Genomic DNA, 26950 nt, shown 5'->3' with positions numbered 1-26950 from the left:
GTGTGTGTGTGTGTGTGTGTGTGTGTGTGTGTGTGTTTTTGTTATGTTTAGTCCCTGTCTGTGTCCATTGTAATCTACAGAGATTTACTCCATTGCTGGTTTTCTGTATTAACAGCGTGTAAATACACCTCAACTCGTGTGCCCTGCATAACGCAACTAACATGATGAAAGTGTGATGCAGCCACTGATCGGCATCACACTCATGCCACACAACACATTGATCATGAAATTTGATGCAAATTCACGACACCGATTATTTTTCCTATGGAAATATAGGTTTGTTGTTGCAGCCCTGAACATATACCTCATTCTCCTATGTGCAGGCATCCTTACCTAGGTTCTCTGTTGTTGCTTTAATAATAATAATAATAATAATAATAATAATAATACATTTAATTTCTAAGCGCCTTTCAAAATTCTCAAGGTCACTTTACAGTGACAAGATCGAATAATTTGTTGATAGAATGGCAGTTTGTATTCTGAATTTTTATCACTGAAATATTCTATTTATGTTATTTTAAAATATCACCCTGCCAGTCTATTAATTTGCCACAGATTCCTTTTCCACATTTAACTTAATTCGAGTAACAACCAACAACAGTATACAATCCTTTTGCATTATGTGCCACAATACTGTATTTTGTCACAGGGGGATGCTGTGAAAGATTTAATGGTTCGATTCTTGGGCGAGCAGGCGGCCATGAAGCGACAAGTTCTTACTGCCAACTCTGTGGAACAATCTTTCCTGGGTCTCAAACAGCTCATTGTAAGTTTGTGTGTAAATTTGTTGATTCAGTTTTAGCCAAATACTTGGTGTTTTGAAAAAGAACATGACATAAAAGCTGTGGGAAATTCACTCACTGATATTTTAGTTAAATGAACTTCTTTCTACTTTCAAGGAACACTGTTATTAATTGTGACGAGATCTGATAGTGAACCAGCACACTCGTATAGTGAACCAGCACACTCATCCTTGTGTGCAGGCACCATGCTTACATTTCCCACTAATTGACAATCAGTGTGAATTATTGGTAATCTTTAGAAGTGCTCAGCAACTGTCTGGCATCCAGGGTTTCAAGGTTTACATTAAAAATTGTATTCCAATCGATGTACTCATTACGTGTTAAAAAAATGCAGTTAGTACTGAAAACTCTTAATTACTTTCAGATTACTCCAATACCAAATGTTTTTAAAAAATGCACTTAAGAAAAAACAATATGTTTTTACAGAATGGTATTGTTTAAATTGGCATCGATGAAAAAGTCTCTTCAGCTGTCATCATCTGTACTTCTTTGAAGGTCTCTGACGTTTCTCTCCTCATCCGAGAAGCTTCGTCAGCAAACTATATATTATTTATATATATATATATATATATATATATATATATATATATATGTATGTATGTATGTATGTATATATATATATGTATGTATGTATGTATGTATATATATATATATATATATGTATGTATGTATGTATGTATGTATGTATGTATGTATGTATGTATGTATGTATGTATGTATGTATGTATGTGTGTGTTTATATGTATGTATGTGTGTGTATATGTATGTATGTGTTTGTGTGTATATATATAGCAGAGCTGAAGATGTTGAGGTTTTCTTTGGGAGTGACCAGGTTGGATAGGATCCGGAATGAGTACATTAGAGGGACAACTCATATTAGAGGCTTTGGAGAGAAAATCAGAGAGGCCAGACTGAGATGGTTTGGACATGTCCAGAGGAGAGAGAACGACTATATCGGGAGAAGGATGCTGAATCTTGAACTGCCAGGCAGGAGACCGAGAGGAAGACCGAAGAGGAGGTTTATGGATGTGGTCAAAGAGGACATGAAGGTAGCTGGTGTGAGAGAAGAGGATGCACAAAACCGGGATAGATGGAGGACATTGATTCGCTGTGGCGACCCCTGAAGGGAAAAGAAGACTATATATATACAGTAAAGTCTCATTATATCGATATTCTCGGGAGTCGGAAAAAATATCGATATGACCGGACTATCGATATATCCGATCCTGCGGCATGTAAATTTTCTCCTTGCGTTCATAGAAATAGTATCGTAATAAGCAGTACTATCGATACGTCTGTGTAAGCTCTCAGTCGTACAGGAGTGGTCCATCGATGAGAAGGTTTCTTCAGCCGTCATCTGTACAAAAGTGAAGGTTTCGGACGTTTCGCCTCCTATCCAAGAGACTTCGTCAGCGAACTAAAGTCTGACTGGTCGTATCGGCCCCATTTATATATCCCTAATGTCCGGACATGGTGGCGCCGGACACAGCTATGATGGGTCCCTACTCTCAGGTTGGGGGGGGGCAAGGGACCCCTCCCTGTGGCCCCACTGATTGTTCCTACATTCCTGACTAACGACTGGCCTATTACCCCCACTCCCCCCGGTATCACCTCATCAGCATAACGACCCTCATCAGCATTGCGAAAGTTGCCTAACCTGTTTTGCCTAAGCAGGCTATTGTATGAACGATCCAAATTGAACCTCACCCCACCAGACCGGTTTAATGAAGGATTTTGTTGTTTTATAAGAATCGCCTCTTTTACCCCCCTTTCAAACCATCTATGTTCTTTCGCTAAGATTTTAACCTCATTGTCGTCAAATGAGTGGTTGCTAGCTTTTAGGTGCAAATGTACTGCCGATTGAGGCCCACTAGTATTATCCCTGCGATGTTGATAAAGTCTTTTTTTGAGAATTTGTTGAGTCTCCCCAATGTACTGCTCTTTACAATTTTCATTCTTACAATGTATGGAATAAACTACATTACTTTGTTTTTCATTTGGTAGCCTATCTTTTGGATGCACTCATTTTTGCCTTAACGTGTTTATCGGTTTAAAATAAGTAGGAATTTTATGTTGCCAAAGGACTCTTTGTAATTTTTCAGAAACTCCTGCAATGTACGGTACTGCTACTCCTCTCCTTTTTGAATCTTGAGAATTATTGGTTTCGTTCGCTATTCTTTCTTTCTGACATTTAGGATAGGATAGGATAGGATAGGATAGGATAGGATAGGATAGGATAGGAGGCGAAACGTCCGAAACCTTCACTTTTGTACAGATGACGGCTGAAGAAACCTTCTCATCGACAGTACTATCGATATAACGAGACTGTATGTGTGTGTGTGTGTGTGTGTGTGTGTGTGTGTGTGTGTGTGTGTGTGTGTGTGTGTGTGTGTGTGTGTGTGTGTGTGTATATAAAATGATTGATAAGTTGAAATATGGGTATTTGTTCACATGTACTGTATATCTTCGACATTAATCAGCATTTCTATAGTGTTTTAACCCTCACTTTAAGTAGCTGTAATGTTAAATCGGCCCCTGGATCCCAGCATATAACTAGGTTTTTCTGGCCACCGCTATAATGCCACTACCAACTTCACTTTGAACGCTGATGTTCTGCTGTTCACGTTCGTCAAACCTCCCAAAATGATGGCGAGCAGACATTTGCTTTTTTATTATTTTATTTATTTTATTTTTTTGCATTCTGATTATTTAATACTGGGACATATATTTCTGCAATCCCCAAGCCTGATTTTTAAGTCAACGTATCGATACCGTTTGACACAATTTTTAATTTGATTTGGTATGACTCAAATTGTGGTGGTATGATGCAGTGACTTGTCTGCTGTCATTTTACATTGGATGAAATTGTCAGTGGTGGAAATGTGCCATTCATTGGCGAGATGCATCTCTCCAATAAAATGTGATTTAATAAATGTCAAAATATGTTTCAAAGTGAAACAATTCAATACATTCTCATCTTTTAAGTCAAAAAGATGAGATGAGTTTTTATTTTTTTGGGGGGTTCATATTACTTTTTATTACACCTCTACTGAACAGCATAAATGTTGTTCGAAATGGATAGATTTGATAGATAATTATCCTGTGCAGCATTGAAGGTGCATATCAGTAGATAGAAAGGCAAGATAGGCTAACAGAAGCTCATTGGATGACGTGCGGTTCACTAACTTGTCAGCTATCTCCTACTCTTTGCCCATGGCAGTGTTATGGAATTTAATGGCTTGGAGTGGAAACCATTTTTTTGAGTTGTCAGATTGTGACACGAGTCAATCACTGAAAGAACTACCCTGCTGTGTTATGGCGATGTGCTGTGGATGAGTGGTATTGATGCGGGTAGACTGCAGTTAAAAACATTCAAAAACTGTTTGCTCCACTGTAGCTTCTATGCACTGTAGCTGTAATCTGCGCTCTGAAAATGGATTTCTGATGGTCCTGTGGGGCCATGTGCATTTCTCTTCTCTGACGCAGCCCCTCCAACACACAATATAGCAGAGAGTGGGAGCTGGCAACTCCTTCTGCATACATTTATTGTGGAAGTTAATCAATGCTCGTGTTTTCAAGAAGACTGTTGGTTCTTTATATTTTTTTATAAAAAGGTGTCTGTTGCTCAAATAAATTGAAACATGTTCCAGTATATGCTCACATGAAAAGAAATGGTGAGTATAGTTTTGCTTTTTTGAATGTTGCTGTGCCGATGACCATTTTGTGATTGGGAGCCTTTTACTGAGCATCTTCATTTTTATTAAGTTCTTTAAGTTGACTGTTCTGTAGCCACAAGGGGGCATAAGCCAGTGTCTTCTTGTGCTGATCCCAAGCCTTGATAAATACACAGGGTTCTGTCAGGAAGGCCATCCGACGTAAAAGCTTGGCCAAAACAAACATACGATCAAACCCCTTAAGATGGAGGACACCGATTCACTGTGGCGACCCCTTGAAGGGAAAAGCTGAAAGGAAAAGAAGAAGATATTTGCTCACATGAAAAATGACTGGAATTAATCAAAATAGGTCATGTTAAATCTCTTGTATCTCTATGTAACTGTAAATACATTCAAATTGAAGTTCATTTCTGTTTTATAATCTCCGACCCAGATGTTTATAGTCTAAAGCACACGTGTCAAAGTCAAGGCCCGGAGGCCAATCTGGCCTGCCACTTATTTTATTCGGCCTGCAAAAGCAAATCAAACGTGTGAAATTCCACAATGCTTGCTAAAGTCTGAACCAAAATTTCAAATTGTCCCAGGCAATGTTCCCTCTACTTTTTCATGTGTCTGAGCAGACATACAAGCTCCCTGAGCACACTGGGAACCACTGTGAGCAATATCAGATGTGTACGCTGTGGCCACACACCAGTATCGCGCCAGTATCACGGCGCGTATGGGCAGGGCGCATTCGTGCCGTTCTCCGATTGGCTGCGTAGCGTACGTGAACTGTATGGCATTATTGGCTGGACACCTGTCACTCATTGAGTTACATTGCAAAATGTGTGCTGCATAGATGTTCTTGTGTGCTGAGTATGTGCAAGCAGTGCGGGATTGCGCACGCAGCTTAGAGGGAACATTAGTCCCAGGTAAACCACAATAAGTCGTTATTTGTACTTCAAATTTGAAAAATAGTTATTCATGAAGTTGTTGTGCACTCTGTATGTAATATGTGGAGGGAGTTATACATTCTAGTGGCTTCCCCAAATTCATAATGGCCCCCGAGAGGACTACAATGTGGCCCGCGGCGTAAAATGAGCTTGATACCTTGTAGTAGAGGATGGATGTAAAGTGGTCAATTCGAAGATGTGATAGCCATCTTGCTCCTCTTCTTTCACAAAGCTCTTTTCCCCCACTACAATCACTGTTATCAGAAAGAATGATTTCTTTTCTATAGTTCAGACAAGTGTTCATCATTCTTGCCCACAAACAGATGTAGGTATACCTTTGACTCTGTTTTGACTCTTCTCGCATGACTGTGCCATCCGCCATTCACCCTCCTCAGCACATGGCGGACAAACTTGGCATCACATGAGAAAGGCCTATATGTATTGAATTACAGTAAAGTCTCGTTATATCGATATCGGATATATCGATAGTCCCGGTTATATCGATACTATTTCTATGCACGCACGGAGAAAATTACATGCAAACAGGGTCGGATATATCGATAGTCCCGGTTATATCGATATTTTTTCGGACTCCCTTGAATATCGATATAACGAGACTTTACTGTAGTTGCTTTTTTATGTTGTCATTTACTGCTATACTGTTAAATGAATAACATAAATGCATAAATGAATGTTCCAGCAGCAACACCTTGTAGTCTGTTGCTGCAGTCAGTCTTTATTTAAATGAGACTTGTTCCTTTCATCTCAAGAAAACGATATATCGTTCATCTTTGCATTGCATGTGTGCCTAATTCTTCTGCCCAAAATATGCCTTCCCTTAGAATTTTGTCCCTAATGCTCAAGCTGCCAATCACTTTTACTATCATACTTGGTGTAAATGACCCTGACAGGCAGTTATTCAAACCGTGATCAACATCAATGAAAAAGTAAGAGAGAAAGCAATAAGCACAGCGGAGGAAGGAATCGGCAAAGGAGAGAAATGGAGAGGTGGAAATCTACTCATCTCACAAGTTTTTTTCTCTTGCTGTAGGCATGCATTATGAATAGGACTGCTGTGCATATTTTACAGGCCTTTTGGAATGGGCTATCACATGCACACAACACAAGCGCCCGCACACAAACAATACACGATGCAAGATGTACATACTGAAACTGTCCGCATGTGTGCCAGTCACGATCTGCGACAGGTGGAGGTGGCTCCTGAAAGCCAAGGGCAAAGTAATGGTGCGTCACAGTGAGTCAGAAAGTAGCATTGACTGCAGCGAGGATGTCATGAAACGACAAGCAATGTACCAAACTGTGCACTCGTGCACGTGGTGGAGCTCTGCAAATATTTTAAAATGTAGAAATGTGTCAGATTTCTGGTGGCATTTTGGTTACACGAAACTTTGTTCAATTCGTCAAGAACTTTTTTTGTTTCAATGCAATCTGTTCCACTTTGTTGTACATTACTTCTCATCGATGGACCACTCCTGTACGACTGAGAGCTTACACAGACGTATTACTTCTCATATGTAAGTTCAACAGTCAATAATTTTCTGATAGTTTTTCTTTCAGATTATGATCAGATATTGCCTCTTCTCTCTATTGGATTGCTAATATCACAGATGTGTGGGTTCCAAAGTAAAATTACTGGAGGACATTTGATTAAGATGGACTTGAGTCATCTATTTCACCTATTGGTTGTGTTTGTTTTTACACTTGCGTGAAGGCAGTAGGACAATAAAAGGTGTTTCATTTCCAAAAATTGTCAAGTCGTTTTACAAACATGCCTTTTGAAAATTTTAAGTAGTTTACTGGTCATGACATTAATGTGAAAAGGATGACAAATTTCTAAAACATCAGAAGCCGCGAGAGTGGCTGCCTTTCCAGCAGATCCTATATTTTGTTTTTCTACTTTCATTCCTTTCATAACTTTGCTGCTGTGAAATGTAAATTTCTCCACTGCGAGACTAATACAGGCAAATCCAATCAAAATCCAAATGTTATCATTTTCACATACTACAATCCCATGAATTTGAAAAATAAAAATGTGAAAATATTCACACTAACATGGTGTCCTGCGATTAAATCTTCTTCCTTGGATCAAAGTGAAACTAATTCTGGATTTTTCCAGGTAGAATTGTTTTTATGTTTCATTTTTTTAATTCAAGCTCTCCCATCACATACTAATTCTGGTGGGGAAAAGCAATTTTCAAGTGTGTAAACAAAAATCCACTGCAAATTGATGTCAACCTATTCCGATTTAAGCATATACTGTACATGACATCTGTTTTGGATTGGCGAAAGAACCCACTCCTGTGAACCCAAGTGAAATTCCATTCGGATTTGCAGTGTTTACACTGCACGTATGTATCGATGGCTGGTTCTCAGAAATTATGGTCCAGCCAAATGTTTAAATGCTGACACGCATTGCAGAGATTATTTTTTCCTTTCCAGTCAATCACCAAATTTGACTGCTTACAAAATTGTAGATATACCCGAATGATAAAATACATTATGGGTATTTGTGCTGTTGTTTGTTTGCTCATACATTTTGAGTTGTGCCGATTAGCAGAATAATGGGATGTTAGTTACCTTGTTGTATGTAACATATTGCCAGAAAAAATCTCAATAGAATACATGGTACTGTTACATCCCACACATTGTCTTATTTGGAAATTGAGCATTTTATGAGTCAGTTCGAATCAAGTTAAACACTTTTTTGCACCATTGGAAAACAGTATATGCACTCTTTTTGGGAGTGGGTGGATGTGGATGAGGACTTACCGTCTCTCATGTCATCTTTAGCAGTGCGCTGACTGTCTCAGAGGCAAAAAAAGTAGGCCAGGCTGTTATTGTTGACAACCACACTATTAAGCCAATCTAACAGCATACAAGTCAATCAGTGGTTCATATTACCCAGAGGAGTGTCACTTCGAACTTGGACTCTGAGTTGAATCATCTTTGGGAGTATTATGCTGAGTTCTCTTAAAAGCCACAAGCTACTTTTCATCGTGTATTACACCAGTTTTGTGATTGTTTTTTTTTCCATCTCTCTGTGGTACAGTTGGAATATTCTATCCATTGCCGGTGGGAGGAATGATGGCCGATGTGTGAAGGAGTTGGTAGCGGTAGTAGGGAACCACCCCGCAGCTTGATGACTGTTCTGTACCCACGGTTCAAGTGTCTATGCACCAACGACACAGGCTTCAAAGCGAAGATGGCCTCGGTTGCAATCGCTGGCCTTCAAGTGTGTCATATACCAATGCTTTCCCCTCTTTGTGTTATGCCAGACTTTTATAGAAAGGGGAGCTCTGTATCAAGCAAATCTGAGTGGCGAAAGTCTTTTTAACTTTGGGTTGCCTGGAGGCCTTCGCTCTGGTGGAAAGACGTGGGCGTTCGTTTATTCATAGTGTTTCAATGTATTTTGTTTTTTGTTTTTGTTTTTTGAGAGAGAGACAGCGAGGGAGGGAGAGAAAGATGGAGACGGACATGGAGGGAGGGAGAAGGAGATGGAGAGAGCGAAGAAGGGAAGGAGAGAGGGAGGGAATGAGATAGGGGGCGAGAAAGAGAGAGGCATGAAAAGTATTTCCCACTTCCTGATGTCTTTGCATTTTAAATCACATATATAAATGTTTATTCATATCTCATGGAGACTAAACAATGCAATACAATACAGTATACAGTTTATAAATGGGAATTTCACTTAAGCCATGCAAACATTCCAAACGCACCTTTCGCAATGTGAAAAAGTAATTGTGACCTGAACCTCTGGGAAAAAAAGAAATCCAGCATTTGTGAGGTGGTGATCAGTTGCTGTCGAGTCAAATTGGCCCACTGTTCTTTGTGAAATTTCTTCTACCCCATATTGGAGGGTTTTCGAGCATGAACTTGTCTGTTTCAGGTCACACCACAACATCTCAGTTTGTGTCCATAAATCCATAGTTTGAGTTTTTCCACTTCAAACCTTGTTTTTTCTCCCTTTTTAAATTAAATGCCATTCAGATGTGGACTTGCTCATGTGTTTTGGATTGTTGCCCTGCAGCATGATTTAAGCGTGTCTTTCTTATTGTAGAATTGTGAACAATGAGCTGACCTGGGGCCAGCGTAATCTGGAGTGCTGTGGATGTTGTGCTAGGTTCTTTTGCAAACTCCTCGATGAGTCATAGTCACACTCACGCTGAATAATTTCAGATGATCAATCACTCCTGGGAATGTTTACCACTTTTTACACTTTTATCTACTGCATTGTGGGTAATGGATTTGACAGCAGTTTCCTGAAGCCACAGAATCTCGGAAATGGCTTTGGAAACTTTTGCAGGATGATAGATTTCAAAAAGTGTTTTTTTTCCAATTCCTTCCTGAATGTATTTGGATCTTGGCATGATGCATTTGTTTCTTGAAATCTTGAAGCCTAATTCACTTTGACAGATTATCTTGGTGTCACATCTCAACAAAGGTGGTGCCTGTGAAATTGAACTCACCTTAGCCCAAAGTGTCATTAGTCAGTTAATTTCTGAAATAACAATCACTGTTTTACAATTAAACATTTATTTGGTTGCACGATCATAACATCCTTCCAAAGGAAAAAGTAACTCCTGGTCCAGAGCATTGCTTCTTAACCTGTGTTCGATCGAACCCGAGAGGTTCGTTGAATCGTCTCAGGGGTTCGACAGAGGCTCTGCCATGGAAGGTAAGGAACGCATGTCTCAACATGTACATTTGTTCTTACATGGCCGCTTGGCCATCACTGGTTGGTTCATTTTGTGTACCATTTAAAAAATAATAATTTTATATCTCAAATTTGTTAACAACAAAAAACACATTTTTATTTGTCATATTATTTGGTTGTGGTTTTCCACGTCCTCATCGAGTTTGCAACGAAGGCTCTCAGGGTCCTGTTGACCTTATACAACTCCAAGCATTGAGTGATCCATGTGTGTGGCTTCAAGTCATATGCTTTCTTGTAATAAATCCAGGCTGTGCACAGTTTGGTATGTCGGGACCTGACCTCTTATGCGACTGTTCTGTCAACCAGCAGCTGATGTTTGGCACCTCTAGTATCTCTACCAATGCCTTTCTGTGCTTTGCTCATGTATTGATCCATGTGTCCACTTAACTTATATATATATATATATATATATATATATATATATATATATATATATATATATATATATATATATATATATAGTCGAGTGGTTAGCACACCGGCTTCACAGTGCAGAGGTCGCCGGTTCGCGTCCCGGTCCGGCCTCCCTGTGTGGAGCTTGCATGTTCTCCCCGGACCCGCGTGGGTTTTCGCCGGGTCCTCCGGTTTCCTCCCACACTCCAAAAATATGCATGGCAGGCAGATTGACCACTCCAAATTGTCCCTAGGTGTGAGTGTGAGAGTGACTGTTGTATGTCTTTGTGTGCCCTGCGATTGGCTGGCAACCAATTCAGGGTGTCTCCCGCCTCGTGCCCGAAGACAGCTGAGATAGGCTCCAGCAACCCCCGCGACCCTAATGAGGAATAAGCGGTACGGAAAATGAGATGAGATGAGATATTATTTGGTGAACCTACATATGAACTGGTTGGGTTCTGTGTCTCAAACAAGGTTAAGAATCACTGGTCTCGAGTGCATTGGAAAGTCTTGTAAAGTCTCTGTGCCGTACTTATTTGTGCATCCTGGTTCCGCCTGATGCTTCCCATGCAGCCCTCCTGGCTCACCTGAGCTCACTTTACCACCAACTGCTTCTTGTTTCAATCGCTCAACTATTTTGGCAAATCCCTTTTCTTCTGTTTATTTTTTTACACTCACTTCCAGTGTTGATTTCCGCGCTGTCGCTTGACATGCTGTTGTGTTGGGTCTCGTGTGCCCAGTACTGTAAATACTAGATGTTCTCATCCGTATTTACCCTCTGCCCATTTCACACCAGCAACAAGATACACATGTACAAACTCATTCATACTTTGCAACTTGCGTACATGTTTGGTGTGTATTTTTTATTTTAGAAGGTGCTTTCACCATCCCTGCTCCCTACTGTTTTTACCTTCATTTCTCACCCCAATGACTCTGCAGAAAAAGAGTGCGACAGAAAAAAAACTACAGGAAATCTCAAATAAAAACGAGCCACAAAGGAGTGGAAAGAGACCAAAATGGAGAATACTACTATTTGATGTATTCAAAATGAAATGACAGAAATGATAAATGAAGGGAGTGAGGCCACACAATATAGAGATGGGATGTACATTCATATGAACTCTACATAATGTAGGGAAAACTGAAATGAAACAACTTATGCCCCCGCTGTTTGCTGCTGAGATATACACGACCAAACATGAAGGAACCTTACTTTCAGGTGATGCCGCAAGTGGTCTGTGCAGACAAGTAAAGCTAGTCGCCACATTCATCCAGTCTGATATTTGATTTGATTATTGATATGAACTGTCGAACACGAAACAAACTCACAGCAATAACTCACTGTGACCTGCGACTTTTTGGATCCCAATGTTTTCATGTCCACATTTGTAATGTATCAAACCAACAGAAAGAGAGGAAGACAATTTGCCCATCAGCTGTTCGCGAAATTCAGTTAGTCGGACCAGGTGACATTGCACAGTGGGGGCCTGGAATGCATGCCTGGCCATTCTCGCAGATCTCACTGGCTATATTGAACTGTATCTATCCATCCCTATATGTGTTTATTGTATCTATCTCTTTGATTAAAATAATGAAATATTGCTGGACAGAAAATGATCATGTCTCTCAGATTTGGTGTGTGATGTGACTTGTGATGTGATTGCAATCACACGTATTATCTCCCCTCTCCTACAGAGCAGCAAGAACTGGCGTGCAGCAGTTGATCTGACAGGTCGTCTTTTGACAGCTCATGGCCAGGGATACGGAAAAGCTGGACAGCCAACTTCTCATACCGCTAACTCACTGCAGGTAGTTTCAAACAACTGCTTGTGTTTCTGTCGGAACTGAAAGAAAAGTGCTTGATAAAATAAGTTTGTGAAATTATTCATAAATCTGCACTTATTGTCCCCAAAATAATACCAACAGTGTTTTGCTATTTTACCTCTTCTCAAATTCACATTTTGCCGTTTGTTTAAAGGAAAACCGACGTCTCCAGACAAGTTGTGTCCATAATTTGTGAAATGGCTTCAAATGACTTCTACTGAGTGTATTTTACATAGATTCCACCGCATATAGCTATATTTTACGTTTTAAGACTCGCGCTGAATATTCAGGTAGTCTTGTTTTTGAATTGGTGACAAGTCCGTATGTGACGTCACTGAAGGAACGTCCCTGACCGAAAAAAGACACATTGTAGCAGACCTTCCATCATGTCAATGTATTTTGCTGTACTTGTTTGGTCTGAAAACCTCGTTTTGCACCAAAAAGCCGCCAGAAGAGGGCGACCAAGCTCCATGGAAGGAATTTATCAGCCTGTGTAAAGGGGCTGATTAATTCCTCACAGGAGCTTGGACGCCATTTTCTGCCTCTTTTTGGGTGATACATTTGCCCCCAATGTTGCCTCAAAATGGCACGGAATAAATTATTTAATCAATTGCAAACATGTATGCTTTCCTCTTCAGAACTATTTGAATCATATTCATAACTGGATGTGTAACAAGAAAGCATATTCTCTGAATCCGAAGCCATTGTTTTGATTCTCTAGCAATGCAAGACGTCTTGGCCTGACGTCACGAACTGGGGGCGGGACTGAAAATGCCCAATTCGCAGCTCAATTTTTTGCAGATTTTGGACACTAAGTTATTTTTATTGGTGTTTTGCATTTGAATAAAAAATATCATACAGCGTGTTTTGGGTATTTTAGCTGCTATAAAACGTTTTTCTGATGTCAGGTAGGAAACAAAAAAGTGATGTCGGTTGTTCTTTAAAGCGGACATCATGTCAGAAATGTTCTGAAACATTTTTTCCCTGTCAAATAAAAGCAGATGACGCACATACAGTAGTTGAATAGACATTCACCATCATTGTACACGGATTTGTTTTTCATGCTTGTCTCTAAATGACGTATATATTTGTGTTTAATCTTTTCCAGGTTTGGTTTGTGCGTTTGGCTCTTCTCACCAAACTGAAACTTTTCCAAAATGCAGAGCTGGAGTTTGAGCCTTTTGGTGCTCTCGATCAACCAGACCTCTTTTATGAACACTACCCTACTTTATATCCCGGGAGGAGAGGTAAAGCACACACACGCACACGCACACACACACACACACACACACATACAAATTACCATAAATAATGCTTGAAGAATTTGTTCCAATTCCCAGACTTATTCCACAACACAAAATAGCTGATAATTCAGTTTAGTGCAATCTAGTTTTGAATAGCAATCGGGGGTTGTGTTCTCCTAGCTGGTCGTGACGTCAGTGTGACATGACATTAAACAGTATGACATTGTGTGCCAAGTGGAACTTTACAATGAAGGAACAGATCGAAGAAATTGTAATACTGTGCTACATGCCGATGTTTATAAACAAACAGCTCTGCACGGTGACAAAAATTTAAAATAGAATGGATGGACCTTTTCGGCATGTGTGTCTTCTGAAAAAAGGATGATTCGATCCGTGTCTTGGTACGGCTCATTTCCAGAGGATATGATGCAATGACTTGTCATTAGTGGCTTTTCCATCAAAAACTATCTTTTCAAGTTGAATGATTCAATAAATTAAGATTGGGCCAAAATATTTTGAATGTGTTAAGGGAAGTTTCTCAGATTTTTTTGGGAGAATTCTCGCTATCCTTGAGAACGTCGATCAACTCAATTTTTGTTTGGAGAAAGTCTTTGTTTTTGTTGGGTCTCTTTTTACTAGTGTGAAATGCTCTGTAATGTATTCCGATTACTTAGTAGCTGTTTTCGCCCTTGAGCAACCACAAGAAAAAAAACACACGCACGCACACACACACACACACGCACGCACACACACACACACACACACACACACACACACACACACACACACACACATATCTATCTACTTGACTTTCCTTTGGTCAATATTACACTCCCTATGCTTTGGGCTTGCAAACGAACTGACACAAGTTTTGATTTTTGGCGACCTGCATGAGGAGAAGCAGTTTGGAAAATGGATGGAAGAATTTGTTAAGCAATTCTTCTGCCCAATGTTTGTACTGAGCATATATTGTCATACTTAAAATTTTGAAAAGCCAGAAGAGGTGGCTGCCCATGTGCTACTTGCCCTCTACAGAATTTGGATACAATTAGATCATAAAACATGTTATTTGTAAATTATTTATTAATGAAATTGTTGCATATGTTGGGAATATTTGATCGTGCACATGCATGAAGACAAAGCAAAGGCTGGTTCTTAACCTGGCGTTTCCCAATCCTTAACCGAGCATATTAATTGTGCAACTATTTTAAGCTTGTCATATATATATATATATATATATATATATATATATATATATATATATATATATATATATATATAAAATGCAATCACTCATCTCTACGCCTCATCATGGATGATACACACACACACACACACACACACATATATATATATATATATATATATATATATATATATATATATATATATATATATATATATATATATATGTATATATGTATGTATGTATATGTATGTATGTATGTATGTATGTATGTATGTATGTATGTATGTGTGTGTGTGTGTGTGTGTGTGTGTGTGTGTATATACAGTAAAGTCTCGTTATATCGATATTCAAGGGAGTCCGAAAAAATATCGATATAACCGGGACTATCGATATATCCGACCCTGTTTGCATGTAATTTTCTCCGTGCGTGCATAGAAATAGTATCGATATAACCGGGACTATCGATATATCCGATATCGATATAACGAGACTTTACTGTATATATATGTGTGTGTGTGTATGTATATATATATATATATATATATGTATGTGTGTGTGTGTGTGTGTGTGTGTGTGTGTGTGTGTGTGTGTGTGTGTGTGTATCATCCATGATGAGGCGTAGAGATGAGTGATTGTATTTTGCAATGTTTACAGTGAACGTTGACAGGGTTTAATAGGCAGGCACACATATAGTAGCTCAATGCCATCTGTAGGTTCTCTCCTCCGGAGTGGGTGTGTTGAGTGGTTTGCATTTTCATCATGTACCTTTTTTCCGCTTCCCTTTTTGTCCTCATCCCACCCCATTTCTGATCTTCGCCATCCTCACATCTTTCCTCATCTTCTGTATTTTCTCTCCCCCCCACCCTTTTTTGCCATCCTTCCCTCCCTAACAGGCTCCATGGTGCCATTCTCCATGCGGTTACTGCATGCCGAGCTTCCTCAGCACCTGGCGAAGCCCCAGGAGGCTCTGGACCGCCTGCACAATCTCAAAACTGTCTGCCTCACAGTTAGTACTTGAACAAACAAGCACAGCCTGCAGATGAACATAAAGATCCGCATATGTAGCACTTATGTGACAGATTCACTCCCATTAAGAAAAAGCAAAATAAATACATTAGTGTTTTTTTATAGTCAACATATTTCTAGTGAAAAATCTGACCATATTTCCTTGTTAACAAATGTTGAGTTATTGAATAAGCCAATTCCAGTAGACACAGAACACCGACAGTGTTGTGCTTGGAGTGAAACTGTTTCTTGAACAGATCTTGGATAACTTGGAGAAAGGCTTAGCTGAGGATGGGGGCATGGTCACCCGAACAAAGGAGAATAGACAAGGTAAGCACACACGTGTTCACTCAAGCAGACTGAAGGCTGCGGACCTGGCCCTCAGCCCAGACTCCTCTCACACTGGAGGAAAGCGAGGTCACACACCCCACTGGGAAATACACACACGAACCAACGAGTACTGAAGCACGCTTGGTGCGGTAGCGCACCATACGACCACACACTCCTCCACCTCACAAACATGTCAATGTGTTCTCTTAAAAGTGTTTAGCACCTCACTGCTTCCGTACCCATGCTGAATATCAAGATGGTTTCTCCCACCTAGCCAGCAGAACAGATCAATACACATCGGTCTTCTCCAAGCTACCAGCATCTGCACAAGTGGTGTGGAATTAAACACGCAGTTTAGACTGTAATCACCACCGCTAATATTGCACTGTTGTCCTTCAAAAGTACTCAACCAAGAAATAAATCGCTTTGCGGGCTCTTCTCAGTCTGCTAAGCCCCCCTCCCCTTGCACACTGTAACTAAGTTTAATATAAAGCTTTGGAAAAACAAGATGGCAGTTGCTAAATTTGAGCTAAACGTACCAAGACAGTTGTTTATAATTGGGGGAAAACTGTCAGAACGGTGTGCGTAAATATGCGGCTGGTGCGCCATTGCTGCCAGTTTGTGTAAGAGTTCTGCCCTCTGTCTCTCCTCGCCCTGCCCACACAGACAGCCGACAGTCAAGTCAATACCACTGGGGCATGCTTTCGCACATCAGACCCCTACTGAGTGATTAGCTCCCCCTCCCTAACACACACACAGGCACACACACGGGCACATTCACAGGTGTGCCGCGATGAATAATAATAGGCCTTAACAGAAGCGCTTCCACAGGGGGTACTGTCTGAGGGAAAGAAGGAAAAAAAGTGCTGCAGTGTCTTGCCGATCGCCTCCCCTTAAAACCTGGCATAGAGGAGTACAGCCAGGGAATTAAAGGGAAAGTAGGATATGTGGAAGTAACGGGTCTCGGCACAGGGACCCAAAAATGTATATGATGAAAACAGCAAGTCAACATCAAACCATCAAACAGCTGCCCTGTATCATTTCTTGGTGATTTTAGAATCTCTGAAGCTGTGGAAATCTCGTCTCAGTCGAGTCCTCTATTCCATGGCCAACTGTCTGCTGGTGATGAAGGTATGTGTTTAATGACCTGATACAAGTTTCTAGTTTATCTGTGTGTGAGGAGGGGGCGTTGCTGGTGTGTGTTGTCCGTGTGTATGTGTGCAAGAGTGAGAGAGCGAGACAGAGCATACGCTCTGATGCCAAGCGGGTGGATGATTCACAGTGAAATCCCTCCAGACTGACCACTAATTGGATTCTTGGTCAGAGAGGAACAGAAGAATGGGAAAGGTGGTGATGTGTTTCTGAACGTAAAGAGAACCACAGTGCCATCTAGTGTCGAGATGACAATCCCTAATGTACTCCCTGGTTTTCATGGTTGCCTATTTATTTACTGATATTCTCAAACATTGTGAACATTATTGACTTAAGATATCATTCATTCGTAGTGTGTCCCTTCAACGCTGTTTACAAAACACAGTAAGGGGTTTCATTGCAGTGAACTAATTGGTCAATCTGTATATTTCATATGTCAATTGCAAACTAATAGAAATAATGCCTCACAAATCTTGTATAATCAGCTACATGTCAGCAGAAATTCCTTCCTCTCATTCACAGTAATGTTGCTTGTTTATTGTTGTGCACCAGTTTTAAGGTAAATGGTTTATTTTCTGAAGTAGATTAAAAATTGCTGTAAAGCCTTACAAATCAAGACCTTGCAGGCAACTTCATGCTTTGGTTATCTATTAATATCTGGTTCTTAACCTGATGTGTTTTTTTAAGCTATCGTAGATATCAACATAACTGAAACATTTAAAAGTTGTCACTCTGGGGATTAGTGAACGCAGCATGGCGCAACTACAATCATCTGGGTTTGAAAGAGTAAATTTGATTTGAAAGATGGACGGGGGCAGCAGCATTTAGCATTCTGCCAGCTGTGGGCAACTTATAAAAGCCGCAATCCGGTTGTGAATCGATATTCTGATTTTTTTCGATGTACTCTTAAATGTTCTGTAATGTGTTTTGCTGCAGCGGTCGTGAAAGCTCTAGATAAATAAAGCTGTATTGTACTCCCTTTAGCATAGCTCCATCTGTTATAATACGGTGCACCCTATAAATGAAAAGTGTTTTAAAATAGGCTATTCGTTAAAGGTGCTCCTTATATTGCCAAGCGCTGTGTCATACGGAAAATATGATACATTGTAAACATCGTTTCCATGCATTTGGTCTTGCTTGGGGCCAGCACAGGGCACCTTTAATGCCCTGACTGCACATCACTGCTGGTTGCCGCAGTACATGACTATACTTGTTTTAAAAAAAATCTAAAACACAATCCAAATTAATCTATTTTGTATAACTGTGTATATGTTTGCATGCAGGTAGAGCAACATGTCACCTTGAAAATCACAAAATAGTTGGCCTGCTTTGAATATTAGAATCATTGGTGAAGAGAGCATATAGATGAATGCCATGAACATGAAGTTCCATCTCCATTTTCCCATTTTAGCGATAGAAATATACTTATCAAGTAAATTGCATCCATTTAAATTGCAAAAATGTGCAGACTACAGCCAATAGTAGTGTGTCAACCCACACACACACACGTCTGCCTTTATGACCGCCCTCGCTGGCCCTACTCAGTAGTCGACTCACAGTGTGAGCAATGTGGAGGTGGAAATAGGGTCACCTCGCCCCGCTATTCCTCCATATGTTTGATTAATGCCCTCTCTCGCTCACTTTCCCCATGCCTCCGCTCAGCTTGCCCTCCACCTGTCTCTGCCTCCTGCTGCGTCCCTCACCTTTACCTCATTTGTCCGCACATTTTCAGTGCCTTTTAGTTCTTTGCCAAGCTTTTTCATTTTTCTTCCATCTTCCTTTTTCAACGACTATCATCCGTCAAACGGTATCCATTTCTTGCCGCAGGACTATGTTCTGGCTGTGGAGGTCTATCAAGCCATCATCCAGTATGAACCTCAGCGAAGAGCGCAGCTGCTAAGTGGCATCGGGCGCATCTTCTTGCAGGTTCAGACATCAACACACATACATACCTTATGTGACATAGGCAGAAAACTGCACGGTGTTCATGTTCACCAAACACTAAATCCAAACAAATCCTGTCAGCTATGACTCAGCATAATGTGTTTTTGCTTCTCTGTTCAGATTGGAGACATTCAGACAGCCGAGATGTATTTCTGCGATGTGGAAAAAACATGCCAGAAGACGGACACCGAGCCCAGCATCACAACATGCGTGCTAATGAACAGGTCTGTTTGTTATGACTCAGTCGCGTGTCCTCCGTGACTAAATGTCTTCTCTTGTCGAAGGTATCCAGGCTTAATGTCTTGATTGTAAGTCTGTGGCCACTCTTGAGATTGCAGATAACAGTCTAAAAGAGATTGCTTCTGGTGGGTTATGTGGCAGCGATTATGCCTCTTTAATGATTGTTTCTTTTTGGGTGGGGGCGCGTAGTGGCTCATTCATCTTTTCACAAATACATTTCAATGTGTCAGGGAAAGTCTGATTTTGGCAGTTTAGCCATGACAGTGAACACGCCGAGTGTTCCTAAGCTGTCGGGAGCTATTTACCTACTCGGGAATAGAGTGCAGAAATCCCACCCAAGCAGTGGGAAGTTATTTATCCTGCATGGGAGCCCCGCTTATTCTAAATAGCTCTCTGATCATATTGCGTAGGTGTGTGTACCTAGTAGTAAGTGTGCTATTATACTGAGCAAAAAGGTTTGCTTTGTACAAAAATGAGTGCAAGCATCATGTTACTAATTATACAGCCATATATCTATTGCATCCATCTTTGATCATTCTGGAAACGCTTTTCAACCCTCAACTTGAAACGTTCTTCGTCGAGAAGCACAAACAAATAAATGAATCATTTTATGGTTTTAGAAGAAAAAAGTCTTACTTCACTTCTGAGGCAATAATTAATTGATGTGATGGAACAAATCACAAAGGCATTGCAAAAGAAAAAAAACGGGCCATTCATGTCTTTGTTGACTTAAAGAAAAGGTTTGACACAATATACCATTCAATCCTTTTTAATAAACCGGAACAATAATTTGTGGTGTAACAGGGGATTGGTTAAAAAAATTAGCTTTTTAGGAAGGATATGATATGTTAAAATGGAAGAATATAGGTAAGATGGCCTGGGCATTGTTTATGATGTTCCTCAAGGTTCCGTGCTGAGCCCGAAACTGTTTAATGTGGACATAAATGACATTTTTAAATGTGTCCCAAGCTCTAAAATGTATTTTTTTATATATTATACACATAAATTATTCTACACCAGTAAAAACTATTATTAATTTGTAACATTTTTGTCCATACAAATATGCACATTAATTCTTATTTAACTCATTCACTGCCATTCCCGAATTTATTCGGGAATTGAAAAGCATGACGTGGAGCATCATTCCCAAATTTGTTCACGTTTTTTTTCGCCTGGGGTTGCATTTGAAGCTTCTGTCAGACCTCTGGCAATGTTTTACCCTCCCACAATGGGGCAGTATTTACCTTTTGTACAGCCACTTCCACTTTCAATGCAGATAACTTTTTTTTATGAAAGAAGAGAGTCTCAGGTTTATAAAGCTGCATTGATGCTTACATAGTCCTAAAATTCAATATTCTGTGGGTCCTGCAATTTAAGTGAAAATGACAATGAATTTGTGGATTTCCAGAGCGTTTGTCTACCTGAGTCAAAACAACTATGCTGAAGCACATGCATCCTTCATGGATGTTTTAAAGATGGACCCTAAAAACCCAGTTGTAAGTCTTGGCCTCACTGAAGATTGCATTTGCCTCGCCATGATCTTAAGCTTTTTGCTCATTTGTCTCATTATCTTACAAGGCCAACAACAACGCAGCAGTTTGCTTGCTCTATCTGGGCCGGCTCAAGGAGTCCCTGGGCAAGTTGGAAGGCCTGGTGCAACAGGATCCAGCCCTCTACCTCCACGAGAGCGTCCTCTTCAATCTAACCACTATGTATGAACTTGAATCTTCACGCAGCGCCCAAAAGAAGCAGGCGCTGTTGGAGGCTGTGTCCTGTCGGGAAGGAGACAGCTTCAACACTCAGTGCCTCAAACTGGTTTGAAAACCAAAAACCGGGTGTAGAAATTGTCTTCTACATGGTCCACCCTCCCTAGAAAAATTAGGCATTCATCTTCTTCTCCACATGCAGAAAGGCTTGAAACGTTAGACTTATTACAATTTTTGTCACTTAAAGGACAACCCACACCCTTTTTTCTTTCCTGACATCAGAAAAACATTTTAGAGCATCTAAAATACCCAAAACACGCAGGCTGATATTGTTAGTCAAATGAAAAACACCAGTAAAAATGACTTAGTTTCCCAAAACTACTTCAACATGACCTCAGAAAGTTTCAGTTTCAGAAGGTTCGTGACGTCGCGCCAGGACGTCTTGCCTTGCTCTAGAATCAAAACAATGGCTTCACATTTGGAGAAGATGCTTTCTTGTTACTCATGCAGTTATGAATATGATTCAAATAGTTATGAAGGGGAAAGTATAAATGTTTGCAATTGATTAAAGAAGTGCTTCCGTATCAATTGAGCCGTCAGGACTCCAATGTAGCGTCTCGGAAAATGCACAACATGGCGCCCAAGCTCCGTTGGAAATGGGCTGATTTGTCTGCTGGGAATTTGTGTCAACTCGTCTCAAATAGTAGTCTTGGTGCAACACACAACGATTCACCATCTTATTTATGTGTTTTCCTTCTAATTTCGCAATCAACACAAAGTTTTCAGACCAAACAAACTACCCAAAATGCATTGTGTGTCGCTTTCTCGGTCAGGGGCGTTCCAGACGTGACGTCACGTCAGGCATCGTCATCAACTCGAAAACAAGACTTCCTGAATATTGAGCGCGAGTCTTAAAACGTAAAATATAGCTACAGTAAAGTCTCGTTATATCGATATCGGTTATATCGATAGTACCGCTTATTACGATACTATTTGTATGAACGCAAGGAGAAAATTACATGCGCGCAGGATCGGATATATCGATAGTCCGGTTATATCGATATTTTTTCGGACTCCCGAGAATATCGATATAACGAGACTGTACTGTATATGCGGTGGAATCTGTAAAATGCGCTCAGTAGAAGTCATTTGAAGTGATTTTACAAATTATGGACACAACTTGTCCGGAGGCGTCGGTTGTCCTTTAAAGAAATACTTTGACATCTACAGTATTTGAATCTGTGTTTGTTGAAAAATTAAGTACGTATTGGAATACCTCAATTATTACTTATCAGTGAAGATGACCCAGAAGCTCCACAATGGTGACTGTCCACTAAAGATGTGGTGCTTTTGTGGTATTCGGTATGGCTGGTAGGGCTCCGAAATGGCAATTTCTGGTGACAAAAAATTACCACGATTTTGATTTGATTGAGTTAATGAATTACACATGGATGTATTCCATGTGTGACAAGTCAAGGGAGAGAGACAGCACCTTGATAGTCCACAACCTAACCGCTTCACATTTGGTAAATATTCAATGCAATATCTATTAGATTCTCTCAAATTTGAAGGTTAACAGTCTGAGACTTGACAAAAAGGGCATTATGCTGAGACTCACGATACTTGGGAGTCCAGTAGGCTTGCACCGCATGGGTCCTTTCAAAACTTCTCCCTGTGAGAACACATTTATAATATTTTTCCTGTATTAACTAATGCTACTTGAATGAAACGTTCTCGTGCTGGGATTTAGTAAATCATACAATCTAGATAAACCACTGTGGTTGCATTTGAAGTTCCCCTGAAAACAACAAAGGGCCCCACTGTGTGTATCAGTTTGTGCAACTACATACACACAGTGGTTATTGAAATTCTACAGAACCTTGTTCAAGTGCCAGGTTTTTGAAATGACATGTCAGGAAACAATAACAAGAAACATCCATCCATTTTCTGAACCGCTTTATCCTCACAAGGGTAGCGGGGCATGCTGGAGCCTATTCCAGTTGACTTTGGTCACCAACCGGGGGACACCCTGAATCGGCTGCCAGCCCAATAAATGCATGGCACACTGAAACGAGAAACCATCCGCGCTCACACTCACACCTAGGGACAATTTAGACTAGTGTTCCGGTAACTTACCATGCATGATTTCAGATTGCCATTGTAGAGTAAAAAAATGATCGAAATGATTTCTTAATTCTTATTTTGAGAAAGCAAAAACCTGACATTTGAGCAGTGTGTGTAAAGTATATACCCATTGCATGTTGCAATAGTGTATACTGTACCTGTGTATATATATATGGACAGTATGTCTGTTTATCAGTGTGTACATAGCTGTATATCGACACATAGATGTCAAAATAAACAATTGTTGTAATTTGTTAAATTAAATAATCATAAATATGCTCTTAAAAACATGATTGTTTTGTTTACTTATTGTGTTGATCTTTGTGAGAAATTGTCTTAAACCAATAAAAGACATCATTTGAAAGTGCAATGGGAATATTCCACAATATAATGACAGACTTTTAAAAAGACTTATTTGCTCATTTTATTGTCAGAGAGAGGAAATAGCATGTACTCGTGTTGATGTATTAAACACAAAAATAACTCATTACGAAAGCTTTAAAGATATGAGCTTTTGCATCAATGCTCTGATTTTATAATAAGTCCATTAATTGGGTAGAAAAGCGCTAAGAGCGCACTTAGCATATGTTCATGCGAGCGCAAGTAGTCTAGAATATTTGGGGCTATGTTGCACCTCTCTCGGCATCCTGACGCACAAAGATAACATGTCCGAATGTCAGCTGACAATTTGGAAACAGACTAGTCTGCACAAGTTGAACATGATGTTGGTGTATCTGATCAGATCGCAGGAAGACAAATTTGATGTGCTGCTGTAGTGAGTGGTTGAGCTCATCAGATTTGATTTTTAAATATGACACCAGTGCAGGATAAACCATCTTAATCATTGTCAAAATCAACTGAAAAAAACAAATCTTAGAAATAGTTTAATAGCACCTCCATCACTTGTTGATTGTGTCACATACAGACGTCTGTGACTGTATGTGATGTATGTGCTTGCCCCACGGTTGGGGCAGGCAAGGCAGTCTCCATTTGACCATGTCACAAGAACGGCCTCCTCCATCATCCATGAGGGGAGAGCTTGCAATTTACCTGCCAATGCCGTGCATATGCTCATGGGAGTCTATTTCTGTTGCCATGTCAAGCATGGCGCACTTGGGTGTACCATGCTCCGATCGCTTTGATTTTGATGTAAATGAGGTATAGCACTGGGATTGGCAGACTTGGGTATATTGTGCTACAATTGCTCTTGATTTTGACACAAATGGGATTTGGAACTTGTGTCGGCCTGGAAAAGACTACTTCTATCCCAAAAATAGAGCAAACACCTTGAGAAGATTAATTATACCTTTGCAGAGTTAAGCAAAATATAAAAAGAAAGATAAGTCCACCCATGCGCAGTTAAGACTGCATCATCCCAGCCTCTACTGTAGCGCCTTATAATGTGGTGTACCTTATACATTATATTTGCAAAACTTATTATTCATTGAAGGTGCGCCTTATAGACCGGTGCGACTTGTATGTGGAAAAAGTTTGAAAATAGACCATTCCTTGGGGGTGCGATTTATACTCCAGTGTGCTTTATACACCGGATAATACAGTAGTTGTGTTTTTTGGGATACTTTATTTACTTACTTTACTTATTTACTTTATTTCATGAGGAAATCCAGGTCTCCAGCAGCTCCACACGTTAAGTTTGAGAACGAGCTGTAAGTTTGTGTAGTGTAATTGCATTTTACAAAACATGAAAATGTGTGTTCTCAGAATCATGTTCTGATCAGAGGTCCCAAATCACAGACTGCAGTTTTGCACTTTTTCAGGCTTCCTGCAGAGAAGCCATATATTTCTTTCGAATCTCATAGTCATCCGCTGGCCTGTTGTAGGCTTTCCACACTGGCTCCCCGACAAACAACCTCATGGCCTTAGTGTAATTCTATGGAGACAAAAGAAGTTTGTATTGTTGGGAAACTGACAGGCAGATGTTGGGTCTATTCACAATACAATACATATTGATTGATATAACGCTTTAACGACAGCTGAAGCTGTAAATAAAAATGCTTAATATGGACAGCTACAGAAAATAAAGCAGTGACAAAGATATTAGAAAGCACCAGAGAGTAAAACCAAGATCACTTCGGAATCGTGCTAAGTCGAATGCCTAAGAGTACAAATGAGTATTTGAAAATGTTCACCAATGAGCCTTGAATTCCTTGATTATGACCGCCATCCATAACTTAGGATTTCTTAAAAACGCAAGAGTTAAAATTTGACTTCTCTGCACCCTGCATGTCACGTCTTCCAACGTATGTCTTCTGAGTCAACAATGTATTAATATTTTACAATTGATGACCTGTAAGTCAACAATTTATTAATATTTTACAATTGATGACCTGTGGCACCATGCTGCCCCTCACAGGTCAGCCGGTTAAGATGTTTTACCTCTGATGCGATCGCATAACGCAGTGTGTGCTTGACATCAAGTCGATATATTCTGAATATTCACTGGTGTTGACAAAACATTGAATTATTATTCAAACAGTAGGCTTAATTAAGTCTGACTTCAAGTAAATATTGACTCGAACTGAATAAACACACCGCCGCGTCTACAGTATAGTGGAGCAGAGGCATTTACCCAACCATGGTAAAAAAAGTTGAGTCTATTTCAGCGATCAGACTTACCAACTCATCCAGGGTGAAGCGGTGGTAGATACCAGCTGGCAGGGTAATAAGGTCACCTTTCTTCATGGCAATTCTTATCCAGCGGTCCTCTTTGTCCCTCACGTCGAAGTAGGCCTGGCCATCAAGGATGTAGCGGATCTCGTCATCCAAGTGCAAGTGTTCCTCAAAGAACATCTTTAACTAAGAAGAGACCGAGATGTTCTCCGTTTTATGCTCCCAATAAGCAGACAGTAGCGGATGATGCAAACGTAAACTCGAAATGTTGACTCAATCCGGAACTGTGCCAACGAAAACATCTCATCATTTGCACGTTTTTGGAATACTCTTTGAAACGCAAAACATTCTGGACTAAGGTTCTACTTCTGGTTTCACGTTACCTTCTCTTCGTAGTTTGTCAGTGTGTTCTTCTCAATTGTGATGATGTCCATGAAGGAGTAGCCTCGCTCTTTCCTGATACATTGCAGTTTTGGGTCGTTTTCATAGATGTCCGCATTTAGCTGCAACAAAACCACAATTCTGGCACATGTCTTAACTGCTAAATAGCCTCAGACATCTGCTGTCCAGAAATATACTGCTCACAAAAAAAGTTATTGACATAAAAGGCTTGAGAATTGTGTTAAATTGTAAAAGTAACTCAATTTTACTGAAATATTGACAGAACAATTGCATCGCCACACAAATGTACTAATTCCTTGCAAACCGATAAATGTAGGCCATAGGGTACGCTGACAGCACGTGATTGTCACGAATGCAGCATAAGTTACCTTCCAGTAAAAAACGCCAAGATGTTTTAACTCCTCCAACGAAACTGGTCGATTCGGATCGAGCTTGTGCGACTTTCTCTGGTCTTCATCAGAGTTGTCCATGTACCAAGCTTCCAACGTCATGTTTACAACTAGGCTAACAACAGCACACTGAGCTCGATCTAATTTGGCCCAAAAGGCGCCGCGTGGTGCATTCAAGTAGCCTCCGTTCTGCAAACTCGCACTTTGATGATTTACTAAAATTGTATTGAACA

At 40.2% G+C, this 26950-nt stretch overlaps 2 protein-coding genes across 5 annotated transcripts in view; one reads left to right on the top strand and one right to left on the bottom strand.

Annotated features, from left to right (window-relative positions):
- Positions 1-22473, top strand: part of trappc12 (trafficking protein particle complex subunit 12) — a 24997-nt gene extending 2524 nt beyond the window's left edge. The window contains exons 3-12 of the mRNA XM_089003981.1: positions 650-766; positions 12233-12346; positions 13470-13608; positions 15688-15800; positions 16057-16129; positions 17187-17260; positions 19109-19207; positions 19346-19449; positions 20874-20961; positions 21044-22473. Coding sequence (XP_088860107.1) covers positions 650-766; positions 12233-12346; positions 13470-13608; positions 15688-15800; positions 16057-16129; positions 17187-17260; positions 19109-19207; positions 19346-19449; positions 20874-20961; positions 21044-21286 — 1164 coding nt within the window. The 3' untranslated portion in view covers positions 21287-22473. The remainder of the gene's footprint in view (positions 1-649; positions 767-12232; positions 12347-13469; positions 13609-15687; positions 15801-16056; positions 16130-17186; positions 17261-19108; positions 19208-19345; positions 19450-20873; positions 20962-21043) is intronic.
- Positions 4081-26950, bottom strand: adi1 (acireductone dioxygenase 1). Of its 4 annotated transcripts, none has more exons than XM_089003983.1 (6): positions 26697-26950; positions 26310-26429; positions 25933-26112; positions 22790-22843; positions 22448-22565; positions 4081-4765 (listed from the first exon to the last, which is right to left on the bottom strand). In XM_089003983.1, exons 1-5 carry the CDS (start codon positions 26817-26819, stop codon positions 22449-22451), a joined length of 594 nt encoding a protein of 197 aa, XP_088860109.1. In that variant the 5' UTR covers positions 26820-26950; the 3' UTR covers positions 4081-4765; position 22448. The 4 variants fall into 4 exon arrangements, with proteins under 4 accessions (XP_088860109.1, XP_088860110.1, XP_088860108.1 ...); XM_089003982.1 differs by lacking the exon at positions 4081-4765 and adding an exon at positions 21099-21237; XM_089003984.1 differs by lacking the exon at positions 22448-22565 and having other exon boundaries at positions 4083-4765.

The sequence above is a fragment of the Hippocampus bargibanti genome, linkage group LG09, assembly GCF_051943395.1.
Source record: "Hippocampus bargibanti isolate YZ-2025 linkage group LG09, ASM5194339v1, whole genome shotgun sequence".
In the NCBI taxonomy this organism is placed as follows: Eukaryota; Metazoa; Chordata; class Actinopteri; order Syngnathiformes; family Syngnathidae; genus Hippocampus; species Hippocampus bargibanti.
Note: the sequence above shows the minus strand (reverse complement) of the source record. Positions and strands in the feature narration are given on the sequence as shown.